General features: G+C 46.9%; 3 protein-coding genes across 6 annotated transcripts in view; 1 reads left to right on the top strand and 2 right to left on the bottom strand.

Annotated features, from left to right (window-relative positions):
* Positions 1–13,298, top strand: part of LOC143360686 (apoptosis-resistant E3 ubiquitin protein ligase 1-like) — a 31,066-nt gene extending 17,768 nt beyond the window's left edge. For all 4 annotated transcript variants that reach the window (XM_076799762.1, XM_076799765.1, XM_076799766.1 and 1 more), the window contains exons 3-16: positions 2,110–2,319; positions 4,819–4,975; positions 5,061–5,266; positions 5,725–5,924; positions 6,003–6,240; positions 6,928–7,097; positions 7,188–7,368; positions 7,682–7,893; positions 7,978–8,244; positions 8,680–9,045; positions 9,108–9,233; positions 10,039–10,227; positions 10,311–10,573; positions 11,446–13,298. In XM_076799762.1, coding sequence (XP_076655877.1) covers positions 2,208–2,319; positions 4,819–4,975; positions 5,061–5,266; positions 5,725–5,924; positions 6,003–6,240; positions 6,928–7,097; positions 7,188–7,368; positions 7,682–7,893; positions 7,978–8,244; positions 8,680–9,045; positions 9,108–9,233; positions 10,039–10,227; positions 10,311–10,573; positions 11,446–11,548 — 2,790 coding nt within the window. In that variant the 5' untranslated portion in view covers positions 2,110–2,207 and the 3' untranslated portion in view covers positions 11,549–13,298. The remainder of the gene's footprint in view (positions 1–2,109; positions 2,320–4,818; positions 4,976–5,060; positions 5,267–5,724; positions 5,925–6,002; positions 6,241–6,927; positions 7,098–7,187; positions 7,369–7,681; positions 7,894–7,977; positions 8,245–8,679; positions 9,046–9,107; positions 9,234–10,038; positions 10,228–10,310; positions 10,574–11,445) is intronic.
* Positions 2,368–4,792, bottom strand: LOC143360701 (uncharacterized). Its single transcript, XM_076799800.1, has 3 exons — positions 4,502–4,792; positions 2,969–3,447; positions 2,368–2,827 (listed from the first exon to the last, which is right to left on the bottom strand). Exons 1-3 carry the CDS (start codon positions 4,590–4,592, stop codon positions 2,480–2,482), a joined length of 918 nt encoding a protein of 305 aa, XP_076655915.1. The 5' UTR covers positions 4,593–4,792; the 3' UTR covers positions 2,368–2,479.
* LOC143360695 (uncharacterized) lies at positions 13,076–21,141 on the bottom strand. Its single transcript, XM_076799793.1, has 9 exons — positions 21,087–21,141; positions 19,103–19,173; positions 18,489–19,008; positions 17,462–17,867; positions 16,511–16,702; positions 14,159–14,301; positions 13,928–14,092; positions 13,695–13,853; positions 13,076–13,646 (listed from the first exon to the last, which is right to left on the bottom strand). Exons 3-8 carry the CDS (start codon positions 18,866–18,868, stop codon positions 13,697–13,699), a joined length of 1,443 nt encoding a protein of 480 aa, XP_076655908.1. The 5' UTR covers positions 18,869–19,008; positions 19,103–19,173; positions 21,087–21,141; the 3' UTR covers positions 13,076–13,646; positions 13,695–13,696.
* Between the last annotated feature and the right edge of the window lie 379 nt (positions 21,142–21,520).

Genomic DNA, 21,520 nt, shown 5'->3' on the forward strand with positions numbered 1-21,520 from the left:
ATAACTCTCGTCCGCAAAAAAAGGGTTAACATTTTTGTGATTTTGTCGTTACAGGGCGAATCGCTGAATCTTTTCCGAAATCGCGAGCTTCTCGCACCCGCGACCTCTCCCGTTTCGCTCGACTAATAATCGGAATTAATCACATTTCGTTAGCAGGCACAATCCCCCATTGTTCGCGGCGGAGGAGTGATTAATGCCGGTCGGCGCTCGTGGCCGCAGCATCCCTTTGTCCGCGTGCAAACACGCCCGCGGAATTCGTCGTCGAAATTCCGGCTAATTTTTCACGGTGGTCGCGCGATCGGGATTTCGGTCGTTCCGATGGCCGGGGGAACGTTGTTCGACGCTGGAACTACCGAAAGCTACTTGTCCTTGCAGTCACGACCGGAAACGAACAAAAGAAATCCGTCTGGTGGTTCCGACGTCACGACTGCCACGGTGGTCACCGGTGACTATTGATTTGCTTAACACGTTCGCTACCATTTGTCTCGTTGCTTGTCCTAGTTAAAATATTTTATTAGTCCCTCGGTCCTGTAATAATAGTGGCAGTTGATGAATTTAATTTGTCCCATAATCATAGTAGCAAATGAAAATAAACATAGAACGCAACATTAAATTGAACAGTAAATTAAAAATATTACTCCTTTTATTTTAGGAGTTCAGATAGTTTCTAGATTTTTCAATAATTTCGTTACTGCATTTTAAACTTTTAGGTAGGATCCCTTGGCGGCACAGCTTTGCTTTCCGTATATGCGTGAGATTAACATTCTTGGAACCGTTGTTCTTCAAATTCTCATTTTTTCATCTTACTTCTACAATTGGTTGATATTCAACTGAAATAAAACAATTGATTTCGATCAGCGGATGAAACTAGAAAATAATAGTTATAATTCGTAATGATTAGGTTAAGCTAAAAATTGAAAGATGTGTCAAAATAAATGACAGACATCATGAAACATTGATTTCGATTGAAGGCATAGCAATTTTCCGCTACAACATAACCTACAGCTGCATTCGCCAATAGTTCCCGTTTAAATATTCACTTGCTACTACCATTATGGGACAGAGGGAGTAGAATACAACGCACCTACTGTGCGAAATATTAAAACTGTCTGCCACAGCTTTAAACTAGCAATGTGTACAAAATTAGCTCGACTGTCTTCGAGTAAACTGCGAGATCGTGAACGTCACATGTGACTACAGTAGCGAAAGTATTCGTTCTTAAATGAGCTATAGCGTGGAAGCTCCATTTCCAAGTAACTAGTAACAAAAATTAACCTCTTAAGTACGGCACGCTCGTCTGCGACTCTCTCTCCCAGGGTCGCAGATGGCACAAAAGCCACTATAGTCGTTCGTGCTGTTCAAACTGATGCTTTCTACGGAAGCCGCTATAGTGGTGTACCGTTCAAACTGATGCATTTCATGGAAACCACTATAGTGGCGTACTGTTCAAACTGATGCTTCCCATGGAAGCCGCTACAGTGGCGTACCGTTCAAACTGGTGCTTTCCGCGGAAATCACTATAGTGGCGTACCGTTCAAACTGGTGCTTTCCACGGAAACCACTATAGTGGCGTACCGTTCAAATTGATGCTTCCCATGGAAGCTGCTATAGTGGCGTACCGTTCAAACTGGTGCTTTCCACGGAAACCACTATAGTGGCGTACCGTTCAAACTGGTGCTTTCCACGGAAACCACTATAGTGGCGTACCGTTCAAATTGATGCTTCCCATGGAAGCTGCTATAGTGGCGTACCGTTCAAACTGGTGCTTTCCACGGAAATCACTATAGTGGCGTACCGTTCAAACTGGTGCTTTCCACGGAAACCACTATAGTGGCGTACCGTTCAAACTAAAGCATTCCTCGGAAACCACTATAGTGGCGTACCGTTCAAACTGATGCTTTCCACGGAAGCAGCTATAGTGGCGTGCCGTTCAAACTGAGGCTTCCCACGGAAGCCGCTATAGTGGCGCCGTGGCGCCTCCGTGGCTTTCCACAGTACTTAAGAGATAAATAACTCTGATCGTTTGGAACGGCAAGACTCGTGCGAAACATCGAAAATTCCCGCGTCGGTAAACGCGTTAACTGTCTGTGAATGTTTCGGGGGCTAAAGATGACCTCGTGACGCGGCGAGCGATGCGACGGTGAACGAAAAGGGAATGCCCTGTAGTCGATAAAACGCTGGCGAGCCAGGACAAGCCGCGAGGAATTATGCCGGACAAAAATCCCTACCGCCGGAATGGACACCCCGTCAGCCATCTGTTCGCAGACGAGATATCGTCCATCGGCATGTCGCTGCGGCCCAGCGGCAGCGCTCCTTCCGGTGAGTACGCATCCGCTGGACAATCATCATGTTTCCGCTACTCCGTGGTGCCTATCGTGCACGAGTTTATTTATTCCATAGAACCACGCAGGAATCGAATACAATAAACCCGATGAACCCATTAAAAGCTAAAATAATTTTCTGAAAGTTTGGAAGAGTCTCAGGCGGACTTAGCTCGGTACAGGTACAGCAGTAAGTCGGAGATGATGCGGCCGTTGGTGGCAGCTTGGTCCTTCTCGGCTTGATTGACCACGCAGTGCATCAAACTATTTATCGCGTCCGCGGTCTGGCTGTTCAGAGGCAAGGGGTAGGACTCCGCGGAGACCAAACCGGTCCGAAGTTGTTGGTACAGGTTGAAGAGCACGCACTCCTTCATGGACAGCTCGGATCCGGCGATGACCGGGTCGTCGATGGCGCAGAGCCAGAGCAGTTTGTCCAACCATGCTCTCTCCTTTTCGCCGGTCTCGGACGCGTAGCTCACCCCGTGGTCCCGCATCCACAACGTTAGCTGCGACGTTTCGAAATCGATACGCAAAGGTTACCCGAGACGCATAGAAAACGAGGACGTCGTGGAACAGAGAACTTGGACTTCGGTCCCGGCGAATCTGGTTCACGGGGCCAACCGAATCCGCGCGGATTTTCCTCTTACCTTTCCTCGACACTGGAAGGTCAACGGGTTCCCGAAGAAGTAGACCTTGTCGATGCCCCCGGGCAGGCTCGCGTAGTCGAAGCAGGTCATACGGTTCTGACTAACGTCCAGACGCTTCAGAAGCAACATCTTCGAGAATATGGCCGGGTTCAGGCTCGCGATTCGGTTGTAGGACAGGTCCAGCTGCTCCAGGTACACCGTGTCCTTGAACCAGTCCACCTTCACCTCCGAGATGTTGTTGTTAGGCAGACTCAGCTTCCTCAAGTTGGCCAGCCCGGAGAAAGCCCCCTCGTGGATGTCTCTGATCCGACACTGGTGGATGTTCAGGGACTTCAGGCTCATCGCGAACTGGAGGAAAGCTCCTCGAGGAATCTGACCGAGTGCGGACCGGAAGATCATCGCTGCCACGACGTTCGAAGACGTCGCGTTCGCCAAAGCAGCCAGTGTGGCGTTCTGGCATTGAACGCGATCGCCGAATTCTACGGAAACGAACGACCAATCGTAGCTTGCAGTTTCTTGGGAACTATTTGCTAGACTGCGGGATCTTTGTGCGAGAGAAAAATTATCTGCGTTCGCTGCGAGATGCAGGAGACACCTATACGGGCTCACAAAAGTATTGGAGAGGTCTTAAAAACAGTATAACTTTTTTTAAATTGGGTCAAACAACTTGACCTTTTGTGGGCAATTAGCAGAATTGGTTTACAGAATGACGTGCGAAAAAGATTTTGAAAAACTTGCAACTGGTAAGAATTACACGAGAACATAAAAATGGCACTTTTTACAAATTTTTATTCGAGCCTGTGATGAAAATTTAAAATATGCATTTTGTAGATCTATGTTAGTTATACGTATACTCAAAATTTCATCGAAATCCGTTGATGCAGGTAAAAACGGCACGCATAGAACGATGTTAGAATCTGTAGAATTATAAGAGCAAATAAGAGAGGCACTTTCCATAACGTTTTTATTTAAGCGTGTAATGAAAATTTAAAGTATGCGATTTGTTGATCTATGTTAGTTGTACGCATACTGAAAATTTCACTGGAATCGGTTGACGCAGATAAAAACGGCACGATAATAATAAAAACTATGATTTTTACCGATATTAACAACTTGTAGCTGGTGCGTATATTAATCGAATTCGATGAAATTTTCAGCATACGTATAACTAACATAGATCTACAAAACGCACATTTTAAATCTTCATTACAGGTTCGAATAAAGAAGTTGTCAAAAGTACCATTTTTATTTTCTCATGTAATTCTTACCAAGTGCAATTTTTTCAAAATCTGTTTTGCACATCATTTGAAAAGCCAATTCTTCTAAGTGCTCAAAAAGAGTCAGCTCACTTGATCCAATTAAAAAAAAGTTATACAGTTTCTAGGACCTTTCCAATACTTTCATGAGCTTGTGTATGTCTTCCTTCCCCGTTTCTTGGAAGCGCCGTAGAAAATATTTCTTTTGCACGAAGATCCGCAGTCTACTCGTCTGGGAGAAGCTCCCCTTCGATTAAAAAACCCCGCGGCCTCTCACCTCCTTCGTATTTACTGGCGGTGCATATGGCGAGCACGACTCCGATACACTTGGCGACGCACAGGAGAACGATGATCGACCTGGAGCACATTTTTGCGGCTCGACGTTTCCGCGACGGCCGACAGAATGGCGAGTGAGAAAGCGGAAGCACGCAGAAACGACGGTTACGATTTATCTGAAACGCTTCCCGTTTTCGACCGGAGATAGAACGCGGCCCGTTATCTGTTCGCGAGTCCCGGTCGCTAATTGGAAAAAACGACGAGATAACGATTCGTTGAATTTTGAAATCGAACGCGCGTTCTGTGTTTTTTGTTCAGGCATCTCGTCACTCGCCAGCTGCGGCGACGTCGACGCGCTGCCGGAACTTCCGGCGCAGGATGAAGAACGCCTGCAACGCGCCGCGCGCCAGCTGCTGCAGAGGCTGGTCCTGCTCGAGTGGCTGCAGGACCATGGCCTGCACAACTACTACCAAAAGTGAGCGATCATCCTCTTCACCGGAACCATGCTCCCTCTCTTCCTCTCCCGTTGCTACCGAATCAATTTTCCGAATTTCTCGCAGGCTGATGCAAATGGAGGTGATGTCTTTGGAGGATGTGTACTGGGTGGAGGATAATGCGGCACGGGCCGCTCTTGGCAAGGATCTGCCGCGATGGAGAGAAGCCAGACAGACATTGCCCACGTCCAAGGAGGATCTAGAGACGCTCAAGGCTGATCTCTGGAGCGCCGTTGTCAAGAACAGCCAACACCAACACGCCTGGACATGGGGTAGCTTGTTATTTCGAGATGGGATCATGTATGTCACGTGTAATTTCGAATGTTTCACGAGTACTTAGAAGGAAATACTTTCAAGTACAGTGGATTCTCGATATATGTCAACAACACATCGTCCAGGCCTTGGCGACATATATAGAGAAATCACTGTAGACTCGATCCCAGATAAAATAAGTAAATTTTGTCAGAGTTTATGTACTCATAAAAGGTTCGAACTACTTACAAATACGTTCTCCAACTTACACGTACACACTCTAGAATCACATAGCAGGTATACTCGTTGAAACTCGTCCGTTTCTGAGCGGTAATCGAAACCCATGAAACGAAACTTGGTTGTTGAAATTGGCTTGAAGTATATATGATCCCATCCCATTATCCGTTTGGTCGGGCATTGATCGACGATCCTGCGATGATCTTGCATGCGATTATTCGTGTTTGGTACGCTCGGTCAGGTGGAATGCTGGTGGTGTCCGTGTCGATGGCGGGCCTGGTGATCCTGGCTGCCATGACACAGCCTGCCCTGGCACCGGAAGCCAAGCGCACCCTGCTGCAATACGTCACCGGCAAGTATCTACTGCCCAGGAACTGCCTAGTCCACTTCAAATGGAACGAGCCGCAGCTGGTCGGCGAGACGATGACGTTCACCGTCAAGGTACCTTTCCCGTTGACTAGTCTCTCTCAGTACGTAGCAGACGTTCCATTTTTCGAACCGGTGTACATTCCTCTTCAGTTTTACCAACGGAACGGTCAGCCGTACCCGATCTGCGACAAGGACAACCTGATAGTGGACGTCACCGAGGGCTCCCGGAGGGTCGCCACCCTGATAGAGTTGGGAGGCACCGATCCGATGGCTGCGAACACCGCGGTCGTCAAGTTCACCGTCCGCCATGCTGGACAATATCGAATAGCCGTGCTGATAGGGACCTGCCACGTGCGCGGCAGTCCGTTTCTTAAGAATTTCCTACCCGGTATGCTGGCTCACCGTGCTTCCCTTTATTAGAAAACACGTTAAATTAACGGCGAACATTTTATTTTAAATGAACAGTTAAGTACCGTCGCCTTGCAAAAGCCAAAGAGTGGCTGGTGCAGTGGCAGAAGGGTATAAGGACAGTTAGCTGGGGGTCTATATTAAGATAGAGATAGGTGTGTAGAGAGGATGCCTCGAGTTCAAAGCCGAGAGGGAAGAACTATCTAATAAATAAAACACAAACTAGAAATACTCCCAACTTTGCAAAAGCCAAAGAGTGCTGATGCAGTGGAACTTCTTCCAGGAGTATATGGACAGTTACCGGGGGTCTAATATTAAGATAGAGATAGTATAGGCAATATGGGTGAGAGATAGAAGGGGGAAATGTAAAAGAGAGAGGATGCCCCAAGTTCAAAGCTGAGAGGCAAGAACTATCAAATAAATAAAACACAAACTAGAAATACTCCCAGCTTTGCAAAAGCCAAAGAGTGCTGATGCAGTGGACCTTCTTCGAGGAGTACATGGACAGTTACCAGGGGGTCTAATATTAAGATAGAGATAGTATAGACAATATGGGAGAGATAGAAGGGAGGAAATGTAGAATAGAGAGGATACCAGGAGTTCACAGCCGAGAGGCAAGAACAAACAAATAAAAAATAAAATAGAAATACTGTCTGCTTCGTTCCAGGCCCTCCGGATCCAAACAAGACCATCTTCGTTCGACAGAGTTCCACGGTGGTCTGTACAGCCGGGATCCCGCACAGCATGACGATAGAGCCGCGGGACGAGTACGACAATCTGTGTATATTCGGGCCCGGGGACAAGCCCACGGAGGGCTACCGAGTCAACATCACTCAGGCAAGCCGCACACGACAGAGTCGCCAAATCGTGTAGTTCCGTCGAGACCTAGTTTCTCGAACGACAATGAATCTCGTTGTTTTTTAGCAGATCGGTAATAACATGGACAAGTCGAACGTGACCAACTGCAGCGTGCAGCTGGACTACGACTCCCCGAACCAGAGAATCCGCGTGAAAGTCAGCTTCCCGAAGGGCGGCTGCTACCACGCGACCGTCAGCCTGTCCGGCCTACAACTGCACAACGGCGACTTCGACATCATTGTACTCGAGAGTACGAGGCCTCTCCATTTCGAACCCTGCCTTAGCACGTTCGCTACCAGCACCGTCCTCTAACCTCTTAAGCACGGCGCGCTTGTCCGCAAATCTATCTCCCAGGTACGGCGCACCTGGGATGGCACAAAAGTCGCTATAGTGGCGTTACCCTTCAAACTGATGCTTTCCACGGTAGCCACTATAATGGCGTACAGTGCTGAAGAGGTTAAGTACAGTGCGAGATGTTTGAACGTCGCTTATCTGTGACGGTGGTAGCGAACGTGCTAAAAACTCGTCGGTTCGATTGAAGTTTATTTGACTGGCGGTTGCAGGCGATGTCGCGAGGATGGTGCACAGCAACGTGGCCTCGAAGGACCCAGACATCTGCTACGCGGCGAAGCTGTTGGGCATGCAGGGCGAGCGGTTCTCCAAGCCGAAGAAGGTGGTCTGCTTCATCTCGCCGAAACAGCTGACGATCAAAGAGTACTTGCTGCGAATAATACCGAAGAGACTGGTCACGTTCAGGCTCTGCCCGTCGACCAAGGTGACCGATTCGAGAGAAACCGCCCCTCCAGATCCATAGATCAATGATTCGACATTGTACATGTACACGTGGTGTCTCTTTCAGTTCCACTTTAATTGCTCGAGCAACCAATACGACGGCTACGACTCGTTCTCTATCGACGACGGATGCCAGCCGCCGGTCGAGCTAATCTCCCTCTATAGAGACATCATAGCTGCTACCTTCACGTTGTTCCTACTGAAGAACATTGGCGGAAGCGAGACGTTCGCCGACAAGCAAGACTTCTTCTACCACGAGGTGCGGAAGCACCATCAAAAACACTACCACGAGAAGCTCGCGATGAAGGTCCAGCGGGACAAGCTGCTGGAATCGGTAAATCTCCAGTGAAGAGACTCTTTTGTCAACCCCTTCGCGAACACTCTCCAGTTGCTGGGCCTAGGTAGCTGATCTCGCAGAATTTCTGAAAAGATAGAAGCACAAATTACTTCTCTGCTGGACCAATGATCTGCCTCCTTTACTTGAGGCCAGGGACTTCTATAGAAATGTAAAATACCGGTGTCATGCCGATTTCAAGTCCCAGCTTGAGAATTAGTGAAACATAGCAAAGTATAGATTCATAAGAAATTTCTGCCAGGAGAAACGTCACAAATAGTTTCAAAAATCGACGAGCCCAACCCGTCACAATCCACTCTGGTTTCTAAACATGATGAGGGATTAAACTCCCCGCGATATGACGCGAAGGGGTTGGTAAAGTACGTTCGAATTCTCACCGATGTTCTGGTTTCGATGATCCCGTTTTCCGTGCAGTCCATGAAAGTCACCAAGGGATTCTCCGTGAGCGATTGGTGCAGGAATTTCGAGATCACCTTCCAAGGAGAACAGGGCGTCGACTGGGGCGGAGTCAGACGAGAATGGTTCGAGTTGATTTGCGCGGCGCTGTTCGATCCTGGAAACGGGCTGTTCGCTTGCTTCGGAGAGTCCCCGCAGGCCTTGGTCCACCCGAACAACAAGAGGCCACCGCATCTCAAGCTGAAGCACTACGAGTTCGCGGGTCGCATAGTCGGCAAATGCCTGTTCGAGTCCGCCCTCGGTGGTTTCTACCGCCAACTGGTGCGCGCGAGATTCACCAGGTCCTTCCTCGCGCAGATCATCGGCCTCAGAGTCCATTACAAGGTACGACATTCCATCTGCTACACTCCTGAGCGATCCTCATTTGCAATCTCTACGCCCCACAGTATTTCGAGCAAGACGATCCGGATCTCTACCTGAGCAAGATAAAGTACATCCTCGAGAACGACGTGGAGGAGATGGAGCTGTACTTTGTGGAGGAGGAATACGACAAGGACGGTCAACTGCTGAAGGTGCGAGCACCCCTAGCTACTTGATTATGATGATTTAGACCTGGCCTGTCCAACCCGTGGCCCGTGGGCCACAGTTGGCCCGTTCTCCCACTTCTTCATTCCGCTGAGGTGGGAAATGACGTTGCCCCACTATTTGACACGGTCGTATCGTGACAAGAGCATAGCATTTCTTTCCATCGTGGATCCTACGCTTATGGTATATTATAACGTAAGGAGGAGCCTATGGGGGAACGAATAGATGGTGGGGACCGTGTGGCCCGTCACAAGGATGTTGGACAGGCCTAATTTAGACCTACGGAAATATTCCTCAGATTCAGCCCGAGTGGTTAACACGTTCGCTACCACCGCCACACGCATGTGACGCACAGAATTTTGCAATTTGCAATTTAATTTAGCTAGTGAAATTAATTTTATACACTCTGCTCTTTAACACTAGGTTTACGGGGGACCCGTCAAAATAACAGGTTCTAATCTTTTTCATTTACAATTATTAACATTCTAAAGATACATCCATGAGGAATTATTCAACAAATTTGTTTCTTTGGGTATATGTTATTTAAAAAAATGGCTAAAAATTTGGGCAGCACACGCTCTTGTTATTTTTATAAAGTGATGTGAAATAGTCACTTTTAGTGCTCCGTAAACCTAGTGTTAAAGTTGCAGTGTACAGTATTCAGAGACTTCACGAGTTACCTTTGTTGAACTAGTAACAGTGAAGGTAGACAGTGAAACAAATGGTGGTATCGAACGTGTCCAATTGGAGGCTGTCGAGCCAAATTAATCAGCCCACCTCCGTTCCGAACAGGTAGCCGAACTAATCCCAGGCGGCAGCAAGATCCGCGTAGTCAACGAAACGAAGCTGCGGTATTTGGACGCGTTGGCGCAGCACAGGCTCGCCAGTTCCATCAGGAACGAGGTCGAGCACTTCCTGCGCGGCCTGAACGAGCTGATCCCTGACAATCTACTGGGCATCTTCGACGAGAACGAGCTCGAGGTGCGAACGACGCTCATGAAAGAAAAATTGTTCTACGTCCTTGTCTTGTTTTAATTGTTTTACATCTTTGATCCGTCGCGCAGCTGTTGCTGTGCGGGACCGGCGAGTACAGCGTGGAGGATTTACGGGCGCACCACATCGCGAACGGAAGCTCCCCGGAGTTCCTGCGCGTTCTGGACTGGTTCTGGACCGCGGTCAGCAACTTCACCCAAGAGGAAATGGCCCGGCTGCTGCAGTTCACCACGGGCTGCTCGCAATTACCGCCCGGCGGGTTCCAACAGTTGAGCCCGCGGTTTCAGATCACGGCTGCGCCGACTTTCGCCAACTTGCCCACAGCGCACACATGGTACGCCAGCGTCTCCCGGCTAACAAACACGGGGCTACGGTCGGTGTCCGTTTAACGACCGTACGATCGACTCCCGAACCAATTTAGATTCCAGAAAACGATCCGCAAACAGCCGTTAAACGGATAGTGGCCCGTTTACACTGTCCGCGTAGACACGGAACGGTCCAGTTTCAGTATAATAATCGGACCACGGAATTTATGCATTTATGATGGAAGTGATGAAACTTGAAGAACTTGAGAATATCAGAGACATTGCTTGCAACTTGTTACGACTGTTTAAATTCCTGATTGGTCCCTGTGAATTACAATTGACAGAAACAATTTTTATCCTGCACGAAGATCCGCAGTAATAATATTGCTTTAATAATGTCTTTTCGCAATCTAGCAATTTACTTAAAACACAGTACAGTGTTTACTCGATATATGTCCAAGACACGGGTCTAGCCAGGAACATATATCGGCCAGGAGATGCTCTTCTTTGATTCACGCCGAATGTACAAAATGATAGCAAAGCTGTAGAGTTTACCGAGGTCTCTCAAGCTTCTTGACCCCTTGTAATTCTGCGACTTTTATCGGCTAGGCATTTGGGACATATATAGTGTAAAGCACTGTAAAATGAATGTGATACACGTTACTATTTAAAGTCATTGCACACAGTACAATGTTGAACTGTTAAACGGTGTACTGTTAAATAGTTTTAACATTTCGCGAAGGTGCATTTAGTAAAACATTTTAACAGTGAAGCGAAACAAATAGAGGCGGTGAACATGTTAAAGACCGAATGCACTCCGTGTCTGTGCAGATGGTGTACCTTAAACCGGCCCTCCAAAGATGCGGGAATTGTTAAAATTCTTTTTAACCCGTTTTTGCAGCTTCAATCAACTCTGCTTACCGGACTACGAGTGCTACGATCACTTCGAGAGAGCTCTGCTATTGGCGATCAGCGAGGGCACCGAAGGCTTCGGCATGATCTAAAGGAAGAGAAGATCCAACGTTCGATCGTTTCTAGTCTGAACCCGCAAACGCGATGATCATTAAAACAGAAAGAAAAAGCGATTATTTATTTGTCGATTACTTCCTCGTTTAGTAACCAGAGTTGCGACCCCGAGACGTGACGCTCTTTTTCACTCGCGTGTCCGTCGAGTGCGCGAAATAGAGGGGAACCCGTCGCAAACATTTTGATACGCCCGGAGAAACAAACCGCCGGGAACTTGTTCGAATTTTCCGTTCCGCCCGGAGAACTATCGGTGAACAATCGAATCGTTCGAAACCATGAAACGACGGTATAACGATATTTTTACTCTTGGGCCGCGGCGCGGTTTTTATAAAACAGAGAACAAACATCTGCGTCGCTGGATCCATCGAGACGAGTAGTAGTTTAACGTGTTAGATGACGTTGCTACGCGTTGCTACCTGTTAACCGGCACCCCGGACTTTTCTACCACGAGGACCCGTTGCGAATAACCACCGTAGACCGATGATCTTATCTGCTAGAGGGAACAGTAGTTCAGCTCAGAAATTAGAGTACTCGAGAGTCTTTGGAAAGCCGTCTGATAGAGGAGCGTAGGCGAACGATGAACGAGATTAGCGCATCTTCTTTCCCGGTTAACAGGTTACATGGGGAATATGTTTGAAACGGATCCGAGCAAGTTCTTTTTGTAGTTGCCTGAAATAGACGAGAGTAGAGTTCGCCTGTACAGTCTTGCGAGCGTTCTTCGACGATCGGTCGAGGACGCGAAAAATCCTCATTCGAGATCTCGAGGGCGTGCCTCGTGGCCCTCCGGAACACCTCTTTCATATCACGCGCATGACACCGTGCTGGAAACACAGTATCATTCGGGTGGCCGAATGATACACGCGACCGAGCGATACGCATGATCCGAACGAAACGCGAGGGACGACTAACTTAGGCTTCTTTCACCGTAGACGAGACGCGCGACGTCGTCTCGACTTAGCGCGCGTTTTAATAGTAGAACGGACTTCCACGTATCTTCGCCGGCACCGTGTTTCTTTCCTCGTTTTTCCTTTTCTCTGGTTGCAATCTTGTTGAACGGTAGCGATGAAATACCTTAGGTCGACTAGCGAGTACCACGCAACGCGCGCGCACCGGCGTTATCTCCAGCGATCGTACATGCTCGAACACGAAAACGACTTTGTGATAACGAACGAATTTTTCCAGTGGAATTTCGTGCCCCGATCAACCACGATCGGCGAGAGGCGTCGCGACGATTACTATTGTTACCGAACGAACCGTGGAGTCGTAATTTTATCTCGTATCTAAGTACACAATAATGAGAATTGTGATCAGAACACGGGCGTACTCGTTCGCGTCACTCCGTGAGTTTACTTAGACTTGACCGACCTGTTCGTGATGACGCGTTTTGGAAAAATAATATACCGTGGGCATCGCGCCCTGTTATATATACATACATTATATATATATACATATATATAGAATGTGTATATATATATATACATATATGTATGGCTTTTTAGTTTCTATCAGTAGCGTGAAACGCGTAGACGTTATGTAAAACGGCGACGATCGCATGTATATACATGTTTACCGGTTATGTAAATGTGTTTGTTGTCGATTTGCGGCTCAAATCGAGAAACGGTTCGGTTGTTATTTAATGCACGGCGATGCTGACGGTACCTTATTTTCAACGCTCTGTCATGTTACATCAGAAAAAAGTGTAAAATATAGATTTGAAAAAGCACACAACCAGTCGATATTTATTTCATCCAAACTCGCCTCGCTTACGTTTTCCGTGAAGCTTCTGGTATCCGAATATGTTACCAAAAAAAAAAAGAAAAGAAAAAAAAGTTACAAAAATAAATCATCCTAAAGTCTGAGGTAAAAAAAAAAAAGAAAACGCCAATGTAACGAAACTCGCGCGCGCGATCTTTCGCGATCCTCCTCGATCCTCTTTCTCTCTCTCTCTCTCTCCTCGACGCTCTTCCGCCATCTTTGAACAACCGTGGTCGTCCCAGACGTCGAAGTTCCACTTCGAGAAACGTCCCGTTCCGACTTGGAAGCTCGGGCACAGGCGATTACACCTGGAATTCGTATCTTGAAAGAGAAGCGGAACATGTTCCCGTCATCCTAAACTATAACTACCTTTAAGAGGTCAGCACCGGTCCCGTGGTGGACAACAAACTCCTCAGAATGGCACCTGGGGCGCGTACGACCGTGCCGGCGATTTGCAACATTCTGCTGCTCCAACCCCCATCCTGGGACTGTCTTATCAGACGATCCCTGAGCTCGTTCAGCTCCAGTCTGGAACGCATATCGAGACGTTAACCGGAAGTCGTCTCTTTCCCCGCGTGTCGTTGACAATTCGATGAACGTACAGCTGCGATTTACAGGTCGACTCGACGGTTCTCAGGATCGTCTCGCGGTCGTTCAGCTGGGACTCCAAACAGGCCACTCGCAAATACAGAGACTTCTCTGCTTTCTCGCTGTTCTCCAACCGACTCTCCAGCCTGGCCTTCTCCTCCTCTTTGATCTTCAACTCCCTAAGAACGCGCGGTCCGTTGTACTTAGCACCGAGCCCATCGACCTTGACCTTTCGGAGAAATTACTTTATGTATCGCTGCATCTGCTGCTGCGTCGTTTCCGCCAGAACGGTTTGCGTGGTCAGTTTCAGCTGCAGCTCCTCGGCAATTGATTCGGCTTTCTCCGCCCTCGCACCCCTTTCCGTCGCCAAAGTCTCGCCCGCTGTCACCTGAGCGAACGGTTTACATTTACCATCGCGTCACCCTGAAATCACGCGCTATCACGTTACATACGGAGGACATAATAATGCATGTACATATGGCTCACACTCTGAGAATGTCGAGTTACAGTGAATTCTCGATACATGTCCACGACACGGGTCGCGTATCGTCCAGGAGACATACCCGAGCTAAGTGATGTACCAGGTCTGTAAAGATGAAACCGGAATTTGCCCATAGGTGGTTCTAGCTGTCAATGTAGTTACCTTCAAACCGCGTCACTGACGCCGTTTTCTTGTTTTGACATCTGGTAAAGATTTTCAACTCACAACCGTACAAGTTTTATACAGCAGCATAGTTTTTAATAGCGTCAAACGTGTCGAATTTTGTGCCTGGAAACTACGATTTGCGGGCAGCATTGATTTTCTGTTTCCATTTGAAGAGAACTGCTGCAGAATCGCATAGAACGCTTGTCGAAGCTTACGGCGAGCATGCTCTTGGTAAATCACAGTGCTTCGAGTGGTTTAAAAAATTCAAAAATGGCGATTTTTGTGTGGCGAACGAGGAACGTGGAAGACCACCGAAAAAGTTCGAAGACAGCGATTCGCGAGCATTGTTGGATGAGGATGATGCTCGAACGCAACAACAACTCGCGGATCAATTAAATGTGACACGAGAAGCCGCCTCGATACGTTTGAAAGCCATGGGAACGATTCAGAAGTTGGGAAAATGGGTTCCACATGAACCGAGTGAAAGACAGCAGGAAAACCGAAAAACCACTTGTGAAATGCTGCTCGCCAGGTACAAAAGAAAGTCATTTCTCCATCGAATTGTTACTGGCGATGAGAAGTGGATATATTTCGAGAATCCTACGCGTAGGAGATCATGGGTAACTCCAGGCGAACCATCGACATCGGCTGCAAGGCCAAATCGCTATGGACGGAAGACAATGCTCTGTGTTTGGTAGGATCAGAAGGGCATCATCCATTATGAGCTGCTAAAACCTGGCGAAACCGTTAATACTGAACGCTACCGACAACAAATGATCGATTTGAATCAAGCTTTGCGTGAAAAACGACAACGGAATATCAAAAAAGGCAACACAAAGTGATTTTACTTCAGGATTATCACTTATTTGCATCGATGGGACACGCACTATCCGAGCAGCGCTTCGCATCTTATGAAAATGAACGAAAATGGCTCGATGACTGGTTTGCATCAAAAAAGGTTCAGTTTTTTCGGCGTGGCATCAACAAATTGTCAGAGAAATGGGAAAAATGTGTAGCTACCGATGGGCAATACTTCGAATAAAATATTTTGTATCGTTTTCATACAATAAACGTGTCTTTTCTATACAAAAATTCCGGTTTCATATTTACATACCTGGTATACCCCGCGGTAGTGGGGATAATTCCGCGACGTTTATCATCCAGCCCCCGGCGACATATATCGAGAAATGGCTCTACTCGTTTTCACTTGACATGGTAACGTGTGTGTGCGTGTGTTTGTGCACCCCTAGATTCAAATTCCGAGTATCGGCGTTGCTCCTGCGTATAAATTCTGCGGAACGGTCGATAAATCGTCGAGATAAACGACACGGAATGCTCGAGCAATCTGCAGGCTTTCGAGTTTGCGAAACGGCAACATTCTCGATTCCCGCGATTTTCGTCGGTGATCTCTGATAAATGGAAACTAAATGGGTCAACGGCATCGATCCCTTTTCCAAGTACCGAACGAATGCCGTAAGAGATTGAGTCACCGATGGTCGAAGGTACACGTGACTCAACGTGGCCGCGCTCGTGTACGTACAACCCCTGATGTATTCATCCAGCGAATCACCGATCTCAATTGGCCATCCTTGAGCCGCGGGCGACAGGGAAGAAGAGGACGAACGCCCACGGGGGGGGGGTCGTTTAGCGCCCAGAGATTGAACTCTGGCCGAGTTCCGTGAACTCGGAAGGGCATGACTCATTTTCTAGAAGGTAGAAGGCGATAGAAATTCGCATCGAACTCGAGTTCACCCTATCCGCGGTCTCGTCTGCCGCGAGCACGGCAATGAGTCACCCCCGGTGAAATCAATTTTCGCAGCGGCCCTCGTGGCGGCGTTATGGCAGGCGTTATGGCAGAGCTCCCTCTCTCTCTCTAGATCAGTCCGGAGCTGAAAAGTCCTGTGGTTCGACCGAAGTACGGAAAGAAATCAAGCAGCGATGAAGGCCTGACCTTCTCGAGGAGCATCCTTTTGTCTTCTCGCAGCTTGAGCAGCTTCTCGCGGTCCCTCGAGATCTGCTCGTCGAGCGCGGTGACTTGATTTTGCGCCGTGATCAGTTCGTTCTGCACGTTCTCGACGGCGACCAGCCTGTCCTCGGCGACCTCGTGCAGCCGCCTCGCCTCCTCCTCCGTCTTCTCTTTCTCCTGCAACAAAAGGGTAACCCAGTTTGTCAGAGTAATGTATGTATGCACGTGCACGCGTATCGCGCGCGCGAAAACTATCTAGAACTCCCGGTTTTATCTATTTCGACCGACGACGCCTCGACGCGATACAGTTCCTTCTTTCGCTTCACAATTAGCCGTTGGACCGGTGCCAGCTCCGAGCTCGCGCGTCCACCGCGCACGCTAATTAATCCTCGAGCAACGCCTATCGGTATAAAGCTGTCTATTAGTCGCGAACCGATCGACTTCTCGGTTACATCACCGCGGATCTTCACCCTTTCGATGCCACCACGTCTGGCTGCGTTTACGTTGCAGCTGCACGAGACGCTTTGTCGCGTGGCACAAGCGACGAAACAAGAAATCGGTAAAGATAACATGGCTATTGTTCCACGGAAGCTGCGACACGACGCTAAATCTGAACGGGCAAGTATCGCGAAAGGTTAGAGCTTTCTTCGGTCCTCGAGGACCGCTTCTCCGCGGCTCGGAGAACGTCCGGAAGCTCTGTTCTTTCGGAAGCCTTGTTATCGAGCGACCCCGAAACACGTGTCTCTCTCTCTCTCTCTCTTTCTCGCTCGCGTCATCCCTCTAGTTAGATTCGCGTCATTGAACTCTCGTGTTTCGAGCACGCGAGCCGAGGCGAGCGTCCAATCTCGCGACGTCGCATCAACGTTTCGCAACGGATAGAAAGCGGTCCATCGTATTTTTTTCGACATCGTTCAGACGCTTCGTAGAATGGATTACCGTTTTGAGAGCGTCCCGCTCTTTCACGGTCTCGTCCAAATGAAGTCTGAGGCGGTTCGTCTCGCAGGTCAGCCGAGCGACACGGTTGTTCTCCGTGTCGATCAGCCGGCGCAACACGGAGATCTGCAGCTGTAGTTGTCTCGTGTTCTGCGTCAAATTGTCGATGATGCCGCGAAGATAGCGCGTCTCCTCGCGCCTGCGCCTCCACGCGTTCACCACGAGCACGCGGCACACCAGGCTCGCTGCTTTTCTTGGATTTTGAAAAAATCCCGAGCCCCCTTCCTCGGACTCCGCCGACACGAATCCGTCCATCCAGTTCTTGATGCCGACGCCCAGGCCGACGTCGTTTCCCTCGTAAACTTTCTCGCTGTCCTCGAGCTTCTCCAGGGTCGAGCTACTATCCGACCTAAACAAATAGGAACGTTGTTTTGTTAATCTCGGCCGACACGAGAAACCATACAGATAAACGGACGCGCTCTCTTCAAGGCTATTGGCAGCAGGTGGAGGAAAGACCGAGAGTAGATTCCCCATAATAATTAGACTGCGGATATTTATGCAAAATTGTTTCCACTAATTGCAAGACGTAGGAATTTAGATTATTTAAACAGGAAATTATTTCTCTTTTTAGCAGGTTTATTAACACCAAACCTACCGAGCCTCAAAAGTAACTGGCTTTTTGGATTTTGTGCGGTTCGTATTATAATACATGCTCTACCAAATATATGTATTTCCCACGAAAGCATCTTTATAATTTCAGTGATTGTAAAATCTGTAACCGGTCATTTTGATCGGCGGTGGTAGGTTTAGTGTCAAGTCGTAAGAAATTTTAATCCTTCTACTGTTCGAAATAAAAGTCGAGTAATCACAGCGACCCTATTCAACACTAATAATCGTGTATTATTTATCATTGTAGCTATTCAAAAATGTTTAACCTATAATTATCCATTTAAACGCGGGCCGGAGCCCACCGAAGGGTAAAAATTGGTAGCGATCGTGGAGTCGATTAATCATGGCGTCCACGGCTTACCTAAGATCGCCATTTTCCGTGTCCATGGTGGACTGAGTGAGATCGAGCATCGACAAGCTCTTCTTGCAGGAGGAGGAGCCGATCATGCGAAACATCGGCGTACATATTAAATTATCTGGGCAGCTCTTCGCCGTGTTGATCGAGCCGGTGCAATTGATCGCGGCTAATCCGAGTCCGGTCAGTCTTAGGGAAGTCCTCGGCGGACGATAATAGGGGCTGGATCTGTGACATCTTACTGGTAGCTGGGAGAACGGTTGAAATTTCCGTCGGACGCATCGCGGCTGCGTTTTTCCATCGGGAAAGTGGCAGGCCTCATCCCTCGAGCCGGTCGAATTGCTCAGGGAAGACAGACTCTTCGGCGAGATCACAGTTTCTGGCATCGTTCGCAGTGTTTCAGGGTAGACGCTCCTTCGCGGAACTATGGAAAACGATTGTTTGCTACCCTCGTCATGGAGACCGGTCGCGACAAACGCGCGTCGCCGATCTTCCCTCGTTATCCTCTCGTACAACGCACGGCCAACTATATCCACACAATATATACAATATATATATACATAGTTATTTACCAGGCATCGATGTCTCATAATTTATATTCGATTTTTGATCGCACTTACCCTGACATTTTTCACGAGACGAACCGATCTCCCGCGCTTTCGTGTCCTGCGAGGCGCGTTCGAACCGCCACCTAGTTTCAAATAGAGCTATTACTTATGAGTAGACTGCGGATCCTTATGCAATTTGCGGGTTATGGAAATTTTCAAAAAATGCTATGACATAAAATTTGAAAGAATTTAATACGGTTTGTATTTGTTTTGGATCTACAAATGCTGTGCCCATTAAACATGGGATTTCATTTTATTCCACTTTCTGAAAATTTGTCTATAAAAATTGGAAATTGCATAAGCATCCGCAGTCTACTTATGAGATACCCGGGCCGAGTTGGGCAAAACGTAATTTCAATTACAATTACAATTACTCACCAATCACTGTAATTTGAAATTGCAGAAATAAAATTAATTGGTAATCGCGATTACTTGATGAATCACTGTAATTGCAATTGTGGTCCGCAATTACAACTACTGGTTGAGCCAAATTAATTGCAATTACCAATTACAATTATATGTAATTGTAATTTTATTTGATACCTATTTATTTAACCCAAGAGGTTGTTGAGTGGAAATGCGGCCGGGTTGACTTTTGTTCAATTATTCAATTTTTTTTTGGTATTTGTAATTCGATTACTGCAATTACAACGTAATTTTAATTACTGAGACTTAAATCACAATTACAAGGTAATTTAAATTACAAGTACTTTCAATTACTTAGCCTCAAGAAGTAACTATAATTGAGAGCCTCAATTAGAATTACAGTAATTGAAGGGAGTAATTGCAATTACTTGACACGATTACTGTAATTGTAATTGAGTCTAACAATTACTTCAGTGTAATTGTCCTTTCAAACCAATAATTTTTATATGTTGGACCATTTAACCGTTTTCTTATTGAAATTATAGTCCACTGTTGCTCATGTAATTGAAGATGTAATTAAATACTCATATAATTAATTACTCCCCAACTCTGTACCCCGGTAAACAAAAATTAACCAGGTATCCAGGTATTCGGGTAAACAAAAATTACCCGAGTACCCGGGTATCTCATAAATACACTGCGGGTCTTTATGCAAAATAAAAATTGTTTGGATCAATTGCAAGAAGCAGAAGACATATTACGATTACTTATTTTCTTTAACGATCTTAATAAAATAATATATCAATATTCTCAGATTCTTTAAATTTCTTTATTGTTTTAAATTGCACCAACTCATTTTTTCCATAAACGCATAAAATCCCCAGTCTACCCATGAGATACCCGAGTACACGAAATAGTTTTTATTATTATTACATGAAATAGTTGATAGTAGATTTTCTTAATGTTTACAAAGCAATTCGTGTTTAGTATCTTTCTACAAAAATAAACATATTTCATTTTTAAATAATTAATCGTTTCATATTTATTATTTCATACAAAAACATGAATTATTTGTAACCAGATGTGAAACCTCATGGAGATACTCGAGTACCCGGGTAGTTTTGCTGTACCCGGGTATCCAGCTATGTCACATACCCGGGTAAAGGTACTTGATCTAGTTTGAACCAAGTTCAAAACGATCGTTCACAAAGTTATTAAAAATAATAAACGCGCGATACTACCCCGGCGGAATAAGACACGAGAAAAATGGAGTCGAGGAGGATCTCCGTTACCTTTGCAAATAAGATGAAAACCCGATTGATATCCATTCGCGATTCTAATTGCGCTCGATGCACCGTTGCGCGCCATAAATGTATACGATCCGCGTGCGCACTCGTTCACCAATATCGCGATAATTCACACGCCATCTGTTGAATATGTCGCGTAATCTGTTTTCCGGAAATCGTTCGCGAGTACTCCGAATCTCGACAGGATGGCGGCGCAAACAATTGCCGGTGCGAGATTCGAGTCTGTACCCATCGATTTCGAACGTGTACCCGTCCAAATTCTACATCGTGCCGCCTTCTTTGAAGCGGCCTGTACAATACGTACAACTACGTACTATACTCACGCTTCCCGTCAACAACCTTGTGATTCTTGTTCGATAACTTCAATTATTTCCACCGAGCCACGCGAACTGTCGCGCGCTTCGAACGTTCTAGTTCGTGGAATCGCATAAATCAAATATATGTATAGGCATACATATGTATATACAGACACGTATATATATATATATATAGACACGTACCGACTACGACGGTACGCACAGGAAACGATTAGAGCTTACGTAACGCCGTAGATCTGATTCGCAAGCGTAATCTCCTACCATTGACGACCGTCTTAACCTGTTAACCGTGGAAAAGGAGGAAACACAGGAGGCGAAGAATATTTTTCTTTTTTCTCGAGTCGATTTGCATGATTTCAAGCAGGTTCTCGATTACCTAACTATCTTCGATTTCGGACGATAAAACAGAATCGCGTGACGTGTAACTTGCGCGCGTGAGT

The sequence above is a fragment of the Halictus rubicundus genome, chromosome 13 (assembly GCF_050948215.1).
Source record: "Halictus rubicundus isolate RS-2024b chromosome 13, iyHalRubi1_principal, whole genome shotgun sequence".
NCBI classification, from domain to species: Eukaryota; Metazoa; Arthropoda; class Insecta; order Hymenoptera; family Halictidae; genus Halictus; species Halictus rubicundus.